The 14,607-nt window shown below is 38.4% G+C and overlaps 1 protein-coding gene across 1 annotated transcript in view; it reads left to right on the top strand.

Moving 5' to 3' along the window:
• Nucleotides 1-10,519, top strand: part of Erk7 (Extracellularly regulated kinase 7) — a 37,268-nt gene extending 26,749 nt beyond the window's left edge. The window contains exons 8-10 of the mRNA XM_067781178.1: nt 4,195-4,326; nt 4,384-4,566; nt 9,008-10,519. Of these exons, the coding sequence (XP_067637279.1) occupies nt 4,195-4,326; nt 4,384-4,566; nt 9,008-10,457 (1,765 nt within the window). The 3' untranslated portion in view covers nt 10,458-10,519. The remainder of the gene's footprint in view (nt 1-4,194; nt 4,327-4,383; nt 4,567-9,007) is intronic.
• Nucleotides 10,520-14,607: the final 4,088 nt, after the last annotated feature.

Raw genomic sequence — 14,607 nt, 5'->3', positions numbered from 1 at the left:
ATACAACTGGGAGGCTAGGATCTCGAGATATAGCCCAAAACGTGGACCCGGGTACCCCTACAATGTGTTTATACAATATGGATATCAAATGAAAATTGTTGATGAGTGCTATAGTACAGGACAATTTTCATAAAACTGGGAGGCTAGGGTCTCGAGATATAGCCCAAAACATGGACCCGGGTACCCCTAGAATGTGCTTATACAATATGGATATCAAATGAAAGCTGTTGATGAGTGCTATAGTACAGGATAATTTTCATACAACTGGGAGGCTAGGGTCTCGAGATATAGCCCAAAACGTGGACCCGGGTACCCCTATAATGTGCTTATACAATTAGGATATCAAATGATAGCTGTTGATGAGTATAGGATAATTTTCATACAACTGGGAGGCTAGGGTCTCGAGATATAGCCCAAAACGTGGACCCGGATACCCCTAGAATGTGTTTATACAATATGGATATCAAATGCAAGCTGTTGATGAGTGCTATAGTACAGGATAATTTTCATACAACTGGGAGGATGGGGTCTCGAGATATAGCCCAAAACATGGACCCGGATACACCTAGAATGTGTTTTTACATTATGGGTATCAAATTGAAGCTGTTGATGTATGCTTTAGTACAGAGTAAGTTTTACACCGCTGAGTGACTAGGGTCTCGAAATATAGGCCAAAACATGGACCGGGGAGAGCTCTGAAGTTCATTGTGATATTCGATTTAGTCGCATCAACCTGATAAAACTGATAAATATGCATGCGAAGCCGAAATAAAGACATGAATTAATAATACCCACATACTTATTTGCATACGTCCTATTCGATTTGCCTGAAATTTCGTTTATAAATTTGCCTATATTAGTGTTTACGATGCTCTTTTCCGGGAAGTATAATAGAAACGGACTGGGACTGGGATTAGGACTAGGACTGGGACTGAGACTGAGACTCGGAGTGGGACTGGGACTGAGACTCGGAATGGGACTGGAACAAAATACATACCACCCTCTGGGACTGGCAATAAGAGATGAAAAAGAACGAGAAAAACTTGAGAGAAGAGAAAAGAGAGAAGGAGACTGAGAAAGAGATAGAATGAGACGAAGATGGAGATGAAGCGAAAAATACGGAGGGAGGAGTGAATAAAGAGATTATGAAAAAGTGTAGAGGGGTAGGGCAGAGTTAGACGGAAAAAGCTTATTAAAATGTATGCAGATAGGCCAAATTTAGGGCAGAACAACGTCTACCGGGTCTGCTAGTACTATATAAAAGAAAGTCGTGTTAGTTACACTACACATAACTCAAGAACGGATAAACCAATTTGGCTGAAATTGGTGGAGTGGTAGCTTATAACCAGGGAACGGACATACGATACTTTTATCCCATTTTGGCTGGGTCTTGAGATCAAAACGTGGACCTGGGTAATCCTGTGATGTGTTTGTACAATATGGGTATCAAATGGAATCTGTTTATGAGTACTTTGATACTGAGTATTTTTCGTACCCCTGGGTGACTCGGGTCTCGAGATGTAGGCCAAAACGTGGACCAGGGCACCCCTAGAATGTTTTATACAATTGGATATCAAATGAAAGCTGTTGATGAGTGCTTTAGTACAGGGTAGCTTTCATACCTATTGGTGACTAAGGTATCGAGATATAAGGCCAAAACGTGGGCCCCGGCACCCCTAGAATGTGTTTATATAATATGGATATAAAATGAAAGCTGTTGCTGAGTGCTTTACTACAGGGTAGGCTTCATACCTATTGGTGACTAGGGTCTCGAGATATAGGCCAAAACGTGGACCAAAACGTGGACCAGGCCACCCTTAGAATGTTTTTATACAATTGGATATCAAATGAAAATTGTTGATGAGTGCTTTAGTACAGGGTAGCTTTCATACCTATTGGTGACTAAGGTATCGAGATATAAGGCCAAAACGTGGACCCGGGCACCCCTAAAATGAAAGCTGTTGATGAGTGCTTTAGTACAGTGTAGTTTTCATACCTATTGGTGACTAGGGTCTCGAGATATAGGCCAAAACGTGGACCTGCGTACCCCTAGAATGTGTTTATACAATATGGATATCAAATGAAAGCTGTTGATGAGTTCTATAGTGCAGGATACTTTTCATACAACTGGGAGGCTAGGGTCTCGAGATATAGCCCAAAACGTGGACCCGGATACCCCTAGAATGTGTTTATATAATATGGATATCAAATGAAAGCTGTTAATGAGTGCTTTTGTACAGCGTAGTTTTCATACCTATTGGTAACTAGGGTCTCGAGATATAGACCAAAACGTGGACCTGGGTACCCCTAGAAAGTGTTTATATAATATGGATAACAAATGAAGGCTGTTGATGCGTGCTTTAGTATGGGGTAATTTTTATACCCCTGGGTGATTAGGGTCTCGAGATGTAGGCCCAAACGTGGACCCGGGTACCCCTAGAATGTGTTTATACAATATGGATAACAAACTAAAGCTGTTGATGAGTGATTTAGTACAGGATAATTTTCATACCCCTGGGTGAATAGGGTCTGGAGATATAGGCCAAACGTGGGCCCGTGAACGCCTAGACAATGGTTTTACATTGTGGGTATCAAATTGAAGCTGTTGATGAGTGCTTTAGTACAGGGTAGTTTTCATACCTATTGGTGAATAGGGTCTCGAGATATAGGCCAAAACGTGGATCAGCGTAACACTAGGATGTCTTTTTACATTATGGGTATCAAATTGAAGCTGTCGATGTATGCTTTAGTACAGAGTAAGTTTTACACCGCTGAGTGACTAGGGTCTCGAGATATAGGCCAAAACATGGACCCGGATACCCCTAGAATGTGTGTGTATTATTGATATCAAATGAAAGCTGTTGCTGAGACCTCTAAAATTCATTGTGATATTCGATTTAGTCGCATCAACCTGGCAAAACTGATAAATATGCATGCGAAGCCGAAATAAAGACAAGAATTAATCATACCCACATACCTATTTACATACGTCCTATTCGATTTGTCTGAAATTTCGTATATAAATTTGCCTATATTAGTATTTACGATGCTTTTTTCCGGGAAGTATACCAGAGACGGACTGGGACTGTGATTAGGACTAGGACGGGGACTGAGACTGAGACTCGGAGTGGGACTGGAACTGAGACTCGGAATGGGACTGGAACAAAATACATACCATCCTCTGGGACTGCAATAAGAGATGAAGAAGAAGGAGAAAAACTTGAGAAAAGAGAAAAGGAGACTAAAAAAGATATAGAATGAGACGAAGATGGAGATGAAGCAAAAAAGACGGAGGGAGGAGTGAATAAAAAGATTAGGAAAAAGTGTAGAGGGGTAGGGCAGAGTTAGACGGAAAAAGCTTATTAAAATGTATGCAGATAAGCCAAATTTAGGGCAGAACAACGTCTGCCGGGTCTGCTAGTCATATATATTATTTCTAATTGTTGGTTTTATGTACTGGTCCCTTTTTCGCTCTTATTTGGAATTCAAATCTATAAATAAAGTTTTGGTTGTAAAGATGAAGATTCGGGCTATTAGCGAGCTTTGGGCAATTTTGGTCGCAGTGCTTTTGTTTAGCTATATTTTATTCAAATAATTTGTTAAAAATAAACGAATGTGAGCACACTAAGAAATATATTTGTACTACGGCACTATTGTGAATATTTGCACTGCATTGCCGGCAGTTGCTACCATACGCCAGATAGCAGCGCAAGCTGTAAATTGATTGTAATTGATTGATAGAACAGCTGATTTCTGTTAGAGACTTTTATATTGGTTGCGCAAGATGCGCACGGGTCCGGCTCGTAACTAATATAAAATAGTGAGGTGAATATTATAAGTAGTAACCCTGCTAGACAGCTGTCAATCATTTGAGGCATCAATTGACAGATATGGCTGATGGAAATTTACATCAGGGCTTAAAGCAAAGTTTCAATCAGGTTGTTAGAAGCGACATGACAAACCTGATGTAAACATTCTGTATACGTGTATGCATACATGCAACATGGTTTTCCATACGAATAAAAAGAAAAATTTATGCGAGTGTATTAGTGATGTCAACAATTCTGTTAATGTATTGGAGTTTCCGTCTGCTCTGTCTAGCAAGGAAGTCATTACTACAGTTCAGTTCACATACGAAAACGTGAAAATATGACCTTCATAACTTTCCAATACTTACATGCCTATAAATTTCAGAAAGACATCACTAAGTGAAATGTTGGACAATGCACCAGAAGATGCCGTAAATATGGTAAAATCATTATTAGTACTCGATCCCTTGGCACGGCTTACAGCTAAGCAAGCGCTTGGACATCCATATGTAGAAAAGTAAGAAATAAAAATTTGTATATTGATATTTTACAATCTAACTAAAGATATTTCAAGATTTCGCAACTCTATACCCGAGATTGAGTTGAATGTCGATATCTTACCACCATTTCGAGATGATGTGCGTCTAACTGTGCCAGAATACCGATCGAAACTCTATGAAATTGTTCAGCTTAACTGCGAAAAGACGGACAAACGACAAACTTCATCGAATGCCAAAATTAATACCATTAAACAAAAGTAAGCTTATCCAGATTTTGTAATAATGTATGTTATGATAACACCGTTTAACGCTTTTTGTGCCCCTGAAGAAGATATTTAGGAAGAAGACTTTTTTGGAATACTTCAGCAAAATGTTTTAGTTTACACCAAATCAATTAATTACTCATTCAAAATGCAAATGGCTTTATAGATAAAGTTACTCATACGCCCTGTAATAGCAAATAAGCTACACGGCTGCACTTCAATAGTTGCAAAATCCGGGCCTAAATCTTTAAGCTTATGTTCAGAACGTTTCGAAAAAGATGTTTTTATACTCGAATCAACTTCAACTGTAAATGACACTCCCCTTGAAAAATCGTGCCATAATGTCGTGTTTCCATGGTTAAGCAAACCGGGAAGTTGCTATAATTGAGTGCAATAATATTTTTGAATAAATTTTTGTTTTAAATTGGTTAGTGTAAAGGAAAGTGCTTTTACTTTACAATCCTCAAACATTTGCGGTGCACTCATAATTATAAGTCAGGTAGGAGTCCCATATATGAGAGAAATCTGGGTTTCAGAAATAATAAGAAAATTCAATCATAAAAGGCACATATATGACTCCTATACGATGAAATTTGGTGGCTCCTATGCTAAGAGCAGTGCTGCTGTATGTACATGGAAATATAACCTTCATTACTTTCCAATACCTATAAATTTCAGGAAGACATCACTAAGTTAAATGATGAACGATGTACCCGAAGATCCCGTGAATATGGTAAAATCATTATTAGTACTCGATCGATGAATTTCATTATGTTCAACTTCGAACTGAGCGCGAAACTCGAGCGAGATATAGGAAGCGAAATATTTGCGAAGTAATCAATTTTTCGACCCCGGGTTTCGAACATGTCAAGACGCGCATTTTTTTCAGTGCCATAATATTTTTGAATAGTTTTTAGTTTGCAATTTGTTGGTGTTAATCTGCTTTTTATACCAAGGTGCTCATCATATGCAAATCAAAAACCTCCATATGAATTTTATTAATAAGTTAAGGCAATACGGGAGTGCTTTGAACATTTTTTTTATATTTGAAGTGTAAGTTTGTATCTGTGCCCATGACGCAATAAAACCAGACAGGTGCGCTCAGTAGTACAACAACAAAAGTTTGACGGTCCTCAACCTGGTCATGAATTTTAAAGTAGGAGGAAGGGAAAATTGTTTGGTACTATTTTGCAACTTTTTTGCTACCTTGTAATGTGCGGAAAAGAGTGAAAATCGATCTCCACATTGGAAACATGAGCATGAAAAGAGAGAAGAGAAAACAGGGGAAATGGGAAGAAAAAGTAGAGGAAGTTGGAGGCAAGTCAGAAAAGTAAAAAGAACAGGAGAAAGATTGAGAGTGAGATTAAAAGTAAGAATAAGGGTAATGGTTCGAGACAAAGTAGTAAAAAGAGGTTAACAGGAAGATTAAGAATAAGGATAAGATTAAGAGTAATGGTGAGAATTAGACTTGGATAGGAGCAAGAGCGGAATGAGTAAGAGGAAAAGCGGGAAGATTTACAGAAGAATGAAAGGGATTGGGAAATTGAATAAGGCGAATAAGGTAAACTAGAAAATGCAGCGGGAAGAGGAAATAAGAGAGGAGAGGCAAGTGGATAGATAGAGAAATTCAAAACAATGTCTTTCGGGTTTGGTCATACGGCTGGGAGTATTTCATGTTTGTCGAAATGTTTACAGGGATATCCAGAGCTATTCAAACATTCTGATAAACTGATTTTTGTTTTAATTAAATGAATGCAAGGCGCGATAACCTCCAAAGAGATTTGAGGCCTAGCTTCTCTTCCAATTTGCGTCTTGCTTCTTTTAAATGTTTTCTACAAATTGCCGGGACGGGACCTACATATTTTATACCGACTCCGAAGGCAGATGAATTTTCACTGAAAAGCTTTTCATGGCAGAAATACACTCGGATTGTTTGCCAAATCACTGCCGAGGGGTGATCCCGCTTGAAAAAACCTGTTTTCAAAATTTTCGATGTTTCTTTGTCCGGGGATTGAACCCAGGATCTTTGGTGTGGTAGGCTACCACCACACCACGGCTGCCGCCGTTAAATCTATAAGCTCTGATTTGTTGAAACATCCCTGCTGTAAAACCTCTACTGTTTTATATTTTTAAACCAGCCACCTTTTTTCTGCTCTGAGCCTACTTCAACGCTTGGTTTACATAAACAAATGTCCCAAGTGTTAAGGGATATAAGAAATGTTTGCCACCGTTTTAATAAATAGGCACCGTCGTCAGGATGTATAAAGTATATTAATTAACATTATTTATTTAATATGTTTTGTTTTAAACTACATTTGAATATTTATATTGTTTATGAAATGTTATTTTGATGAACAATTAGATTAATGAAATGATGTAAGAATAATTATGGAACCGACTAGAAACGCGGTGTATCTTGAGACGTTGTCGTTTACGATATTGTACTTCCACACTCTAAGCAAAGATGACACTCTAAGCATTGACTCTAAGACTCCCAATCATTGTGAATCAAACTAAGTGTGATATCTTCTGCATAGACGTCAAAATTCCAAAGTGATTGGATCACCTGATTTGTTATTGACTATCTGTATCTCTTTCTATCACCCGCTGAAGATAGCCGGCTTTATGCGCCGCCATATTGAACACCCTGTCAAAACGCTAAAAAGTAGCCATATTGAACATCCTGTCAGGCAGTTGACAGATAAGGAAAAGGAAATAAACCCTTCTAGAAAAGGAATAACAGGTCGCAGTTTATTTTCCTGCACCTTACTCCATATTTCAGAATGTCACATACATAATTATGAGTAGATTGCACGTATTTTCATGGGGAACGGCAGATCAAGCGCCAATAGCGCCATCTAACATGAAAAAGTGGCCATCTTCAACTTTTGTTGCAAGCAAAGCATAAGAAAAAGAATTTGACATTTGATTTGACTAATGCGGCAGTTACTCACGAACGTACGTACCAAAAACGTGTCAGCTGACACGACCTATCTTATGAGTGTGCAATGTAAACGAAAACTCACCGACGTGCAACGCCCGTACGTACGTAGCCCGGGACGTAGAAATCAAAACAATTTTGATTTTTTCCGTAAGGACGTGTCAGCTGATCGCTCTCTCACTGGACAGAGTTGCCTAGTAAACTTTTGTGCGCTAATTTTTGGCCGTTTGCAGTTTTATGCAAAAACACCTAATTAAAGTTTGAAAAATTGTGAAAATAATTCGAAATAATTATGTAAAAGTGCAGATTATAAATATGTTATCTATTTATGTATATTTATTTAATATTAATTCCAGCCTTTTACAACATCAACAATTAAATTGGAAAAAGTTGATGTTTCCACAAGCATGCATGCAAAATGGTCAATGGCAACAGTGCTTATCTGTAAACAATACACACACAAATATGTTATGTACATGTACACAGGCGCACACATTGATTCTCACGGGCTTGAGGGTTCGGTCAAATGTGTTTCGTACGACAAACGTCCGTACGTACGGCACACGTCGGTGGGTAATTGCCGCTTAAAGGTGTTTTCACACTTCAGTGAAATTATTTTTTCCCTCTTGTTGGTACTTTTTTTTGAATTTTTCAGTTAAAAACTGCAATTTAACAAATGAATAGAACACAATATATGTTAGCAAGTATTTTTCTTGTATAGTGAGAATGTTTATAACAGTGCTTCGGGAAATTTTGTATGTTAATGGGCAAACGTAACATCTTGCGTTATTGTGGCGATGTTACCGGCATGCATAAGATTGAGTTGAACGCATCTATATAAAAAACTTTCATTGTGTCTCGGATATTAATATGGTATTTTTGTATGATACTAAAAAAAATCAGTGCTGCAGATAAGTCAAGAATCAACACTTCAAATTGAGGGCGAGGTTTGTCAAATTCGACTCCAATTTGTAATATTGACTTCACGCCTCTTACGGGAGGAATACTTTAGAATTTGTAAATTCTGCGTCCTCTGGGGTGGAGAAAGTGCCCCTATCGGCACCCATATCGGCATCGAGTTTGGTTAGATATCGCGAATCAGGGATAGCTGGCGTGACTTGTTACACATCAGCCCAAAAAGGGCTCGGCGGTTAAGCGCCCTATATTTTCGCCCATTCAAACTAGAATGAATAATCAAATTATGTTTAAACCCTAAAGTATTAAGGTTCAACTGAATTGATCTCTAACTGCTGTTTAACCTCACACTCAAAAGCTGGTCTTTAGTCAAGCGCGTTGTACTAAACCTTTTTCGACATGGAGCGTAGGACCAATATTACAAACGAGTAGAGGAGAGTTCATGCAAATAAATGCTGACATATGTACATGGATGTTGAGTCCAGCTTTTAGCACCTCTAGGTCATTTTCGGGGGGCAAATAAAATTTTACGAGTACGATGTAGATTGCTTTTAACCTTTTAATAAATTCTTTATACAGAGACCACAAGCATTCTTCAACTCCTAATGAAAAGTCCGACACGACAAAGAAAAATCATAAAACAAAACAAAATAACACAGAAGAAAAATATATATCAAAAGAGAAGTATTTAAGTCGACCCGAAAAGCATGAAAGCGAAACCCAACCATCTGTTAGTGTGCCTAGCATAAACGGCAAAGCAGCAAAGAAAATAGTGGCAATTTCACCAAATGACAAACGAAAGCTCGGCAAAGCTCAATCAAAATATTTCACGCAACAATCTGCAGAAGTGTTAAAAAGTAAGACACATGCAAAAGTTTACAAAAGTTACGATGATCATTTACCAGTACATGCGTTAGATAAACGTCATTCCATAGACGGTGGCTATGCAAGTCTACCAGATGGAGGTGCTGGCGGCAATTTTGAATGTCATACAACAGATACAAATGGAAGATACTCAAATTCACCCAGCGGTGGTGCATTAAAAAAGGTCGATAGTACCAGGCGTCAATATCGCAGTTCATCATCAATATGCAGAGGAGAACGACAAGCAAATTCGCAAGAACGAACTAAGAGCCATGCCGCCCATTTAACGCAGCATCATCCACATAGCAGAGACCGTAATAACAATGTCAACTCGCATTCCCAGCAATATTTTCCAGAAACAGAATTTGAACAAAATTCTATGGAGGGTCAAGAAAGCCAAAATGATAATAAAGCATACATACGAAACTCGAAATCTGACTTGGTTAAAAATATTAAAACTGTAGTGTCAACGCATTCAAATCATATAACACGGAGCAATGAAAGAATTTGCTATGAGAAGCGTCTTAAGAAATTGGAGGAAGAAATTGAAAAATATAAAAAGGAGGTTAAATCATTTTGTAGAGAAACGTTTAGCTATGCACACCAACAATCACCACCACATAATCATGGCTGCGGCAAAGGTCACAATTATAATTTAAGTCAAACTCAAAATCGAAATGCGTCCCAACAACAAATGCAACAATCACGTACACAAACTCAACAACAGCAACATTTGGGAAGAACGAAATATGATAGCAGTAATAATAGAAATCAGCATCAGGAAGAACCACAACAACAATATTACCAACAACAACAACAATCGAATGTACCAATAATGCCAACCGTGATTGGCAGTAATCCAAAGTTGATTCCATACCATGATCTACTTGCCAAAGTAACGCGTGACTTTACAAGTAAAAATGGAATTGATGACAGTAAAAATGGAATTCATGAGGGGCCGGTGGGCGTTGTGGATCGTTCAAGCAAAGAATTACAAAAACAGTATCATCATTCCCATAGCCATACAAATATATCATCGCAAACACATCAACAGCAACAACCTGTTCATTATCCTCAACGTTATTCTAGGTCTATGCCGAAATTTATAGCGCGACCTCAACTTAGCGATAACTTTACAAAGCCAACAATAACAAATTACCAATAATATCATTTTCATTATTCTATGCTAGAATAACTGCCATTTTTTGTATGTCGTAAGTTACCTTACCTGAGGGTTTGTGTGTGTACAATTGATAATTATATGTATATCTTTATGTATATTCTAGGTATATACTATATACCTATATAATGTATATATGTACATACGTGTAATGAAAATATATTTTTGAGTACTTATTTTTTTTTTTTTTTATAAGTCACCAAATTCCTACATATTGCAAGGATTTCTGTCAGCCTTTTTCAAATTTGGTTTGCTACACCATTTCCAGTTGTATTTTAGAAAGTGCCAGAACACCACCTACACAGTGAGGCGAGAGTACTCCCCATTAGGAAGAGAAATATGGTCTTGTTTACTAAGAGGTACAAGGTCCCAAATTGGAGCAGGCCGAAATTAGGAGGGGTGACCCTGCAGGAGAAACCTTGCAAAAAATATCTAGGAATAATCTTAGACAGTAAGCTGTCGTGGAGGAGAGGGGGCAGAAGTCCTCGACGGCACTTTATGCATGTAAAATAATGCTGAGGTGCACGTGGGGTTTATCGCCCTCTCTTTCTCATTGGGTATTTACAGCGATTGTAAAGCCTATCCTATACTATGGAGTTCTTGTTTGGTGGAAAGCCACACAAAATAGAACCTACCTCAAAAAATTAGAGGAGGTATGCAGGCTATCAATGCTTAGCATTATGGCCATGCCATTGCACATTCCAGCTTGAGCACAGACCATATGGCGATAGTAGTATAGCGGCATCAATTACAGGACGAACAGACTTCCTGATTCCTTATCGAGAGTGCTCTTAAAGCCGCAATAGAGGTGGATGGTTGGCGCAATGGTGCTCAAATGGCGAACGAGGCGATACATGTGTATACAGATGGTTCCAAAGTAGTGCAAGGGGTAGAGTGTGCGGTATACTGTGCTGATCCGGAAATAAACAGATGCTACAAGTTGGCAGATCACTGTAGCGTTTTTTAAGCGGCTAATACCGTATCCAAAGCTGTAGAAATACTGGAAGAGAATAGCTCAAACTGCAGCCTTGCTAACTTTTATATTGACAGCCAAACAGCAATTAAGACAATAATCTCCCATAGCACAGCATCTAAAAGTGTGTTAGAGTGTAAGCAATCCCTGCAAAGAATCTGGACGGAGGAAAGCATACATCTATATTGGGTCCCAGGGCATATGGGAATATCATTTAATTTAATTTATTTATCAGTCTACAAATTAAACAATTATGCAGACCAAATATACAGACACTGAATGTAAAGATATAATGTACGATATAAATAACATATGCAATCATCAATTTCAAAATAATATTAAAACAGTATTTAATTAAACACTTGACAATTTCAAATTCAAAACTTAGAAGTAGAAGTAGGCAGAAGTTAAAATGTTGTAAATGAATTCTTATAAGTATCTCAAAAAGACCTCATACAAAGTACTCATGAAGAAGCTGTAAACTTATGAAATTGACAACAATAGAGCAAATTAATAGTAGACAAAATTTATACACAATAAATTAGAGTACATACACATAAACAAATGAGCCAAGATCCCGCATTCCGGAATTGTTGTATTTGTAATCGAATTAGAAAAAAAGTTTGATGACGTAGTGCTTTTGAAGTTTTTCGATTTATTACTATCATTTCAAAATAAATTTAGCAAACAACGCAAAATAAAATATATTACTGGGCTACTGAGCTGATCTAATTGTCTGCTGGGTTTGCTCAGTTATTTACCTTTTTAATACAAGTTACGGTGCACTTTCCAACATAGAAAACCATACAATAACAAATACATGCTAATGTTGTTTATTGCTTTGAACATTACTGCAGTTTCAATGCATAGCGGCATAATCGTATGATTTTGCGGTTCTTTCATTGTGCACACATTTGTATTTATACAGGGACCAAATTGAACAGCAGCACAGTTATCGAAATGAAGACGAATCGAGTGGCCAGCAAGGGCAGCAATTTTTTTAACGCGTCATGTCAAATTAACTTACCTTTAAATTTGTTGTATTTTATTTTAAATTTTATCGTGTTTAATTAAATGTAATTTAAATACATATTAAAAACCTCTCGCCTTTTATTCATCGTCGTCGACATAAAAGTTTAAAAAAATTGCCCTTGCACTCGATCAAATCGTCACGGTAAAATAAATTAATGCAACAAATTACGTGTGAACGTGAACTCTGCCTTGTTATCATAATTGGGACTGGCCTAAATCTTAAATAAAGGAGTTCTCCGTTTAATTTGGTGTCAACGTAATCTTTATTTGGAGTCAACGTCATCGTCTATTTGGTGTGGAGTTTTCCGTTTAATTTGGTGTCAACGTAATCGTTATTTGGAGTCAACGTCATCGTTTATTTGGTGTCTGGAGTTCTCCGTCAGGCCATAGTCAACGTTCCTTTATTTGGTGGTAATCTGTGCAAATTGGTCAGGCCATAGTCAACGTTCGTTTATTTGGTGGTAATCTGGGCAAATCTCCGTCAAGTCAACGTAATTGTTCTCCGTCAACTCTCCGTCACTCACTGAAAAACGTCCATGGTCAAAGTCAATGTCATCGTTTATTTGGTGTCAACGTGATTGTTCTCCGTCAAGTGATCATAGTCAACATTCGTTTATTTGGTGGTAATCTGGGCAAATCTCCGTCAAGTCAACGTAATTGTTCTCCGTCAAATGGTCAAAGTCAACGTAATCGTTTTATAATTTGTGCAAATCTCCGTCAAGTCATAGTCAACGTCATCGTTTATAATTTGTGCAAATCTCCGTCAAGTCATAGTCAACGTAATCGTTTATAATTTGTGCAAATCTCCGTTAAGTCAACGTGGTTGTTCTCCGTCAAGTGATCATAGTCAACGTTCGTTTATTTGGTGGTAATCTGCGCAAATTGGTCAGTGTCATAAAGTCGTAAGTTACAAAGCAAGTAAATTTGATTCAAAGCCTGTTGGAATTTCGCCATTAATCCATTGTTATTCCATTTACATTAAAAAACTTGTTCGTTTTGTACTAGGAGTTTTTTCAGCGTTACAGGTGTAGGGTGTCAAGGCAGTTGGCAGTATAAATATAGGCTAACATATAAAGGTTTGGGCAACTGTTCGGCACTGTTTCCTCAGAAATCTTCATTGTTTTTTAATTGGCTTTTTAATATGAACACTCGTCAGAAAGTAAGAACTACTTCCGGTCAAGCGAACGAGAGCGGCACCGGTTCCGATGGAGAAACTACGGCAGTGAACATAGGTGAGTGCACCGCAGCATACACACCGTCGCGCGGTGCAAACGAAACGCTGGCATCTTTGGTGGCAAGCATTGCATCGCTTCGAGACTCTGTAGAAGAACTTCGAAACGAAACGAGTCGTAGTCAAATAGAGGTGTAGCAGCTTCGACAGCGGATCGAGGCAGAGGCTGGTAATGTCGTTCCAACTGCGGGTACATATACCCATTTTTCACAGCCTCCACCGACAGCACCGCAAATAACAATACCACCAGCGGAGTTACAAGCATCGTCATCATCAAATCCAATGTGGCTGGTAGAGAGTTCCGCCGTAAAATTACACCCACTACCTACCTTCGATGGCAATCCAGAGGAGTGGCCTCTATTTTTAGCGAACTTCAGCGACAGCACTGCCCAGCTCTCCTACAAAAACCGGCAGATTTTAATACGACTGCAGAAAGCACTTCAAGGTAATGCAAAGCGGTCAGTAACGTCAATGCTAATATACCCTGATGACGTTCCAAAAGTTATGAAGGAACTTGAATTTAACTTTGGACGCCAGGACTTGCTGATACGCTGCCAATTGCAGAAAGTGCAGCAGTTTCCTGCCATTAACGATAGCCACCTTCAGCAGATATTACAATTTTCGAATCGTATCGCCAATATTTCAGCGTTTTTCAAGTCAGCCAAATGTGAGCACTATCTTATGAATCCCATTTTGCTGGAACAATTGGTTTCTAAGCTTCCTTCATCCAAACAATTTGAATGGAGTAAGTATGCCGCTAATGTTTCCCGATTCCCCACTGTTGACGTATTTTCAAATTGGTTGAGCGATTTGGCAAAAGTAGTTGCGACTATGCCCGGGGTTAGTAACAGTGCCCTGCGTTCTAGCCAACAAACCTTACAACAGCCGCGATATAATGC

Source organism: Eurosta solidaginis, chromosome 4 (genome assembly GCF_040869045.1).
Source record: "Eurosta solidaginis isolate ZX-2024a chromosome 4, ASM4086904v1, whole genome shotgun sequence".
Taxonomy (NCBI): Eukaryota; Metazoa; Arthropoda; class Insecta; order Diptera; family Tephritidae; genus Eurosta; species Eurosta solidaginis.
This window is presented reverse-complemented; position numbering and strand designations above follow the sequence as displayed.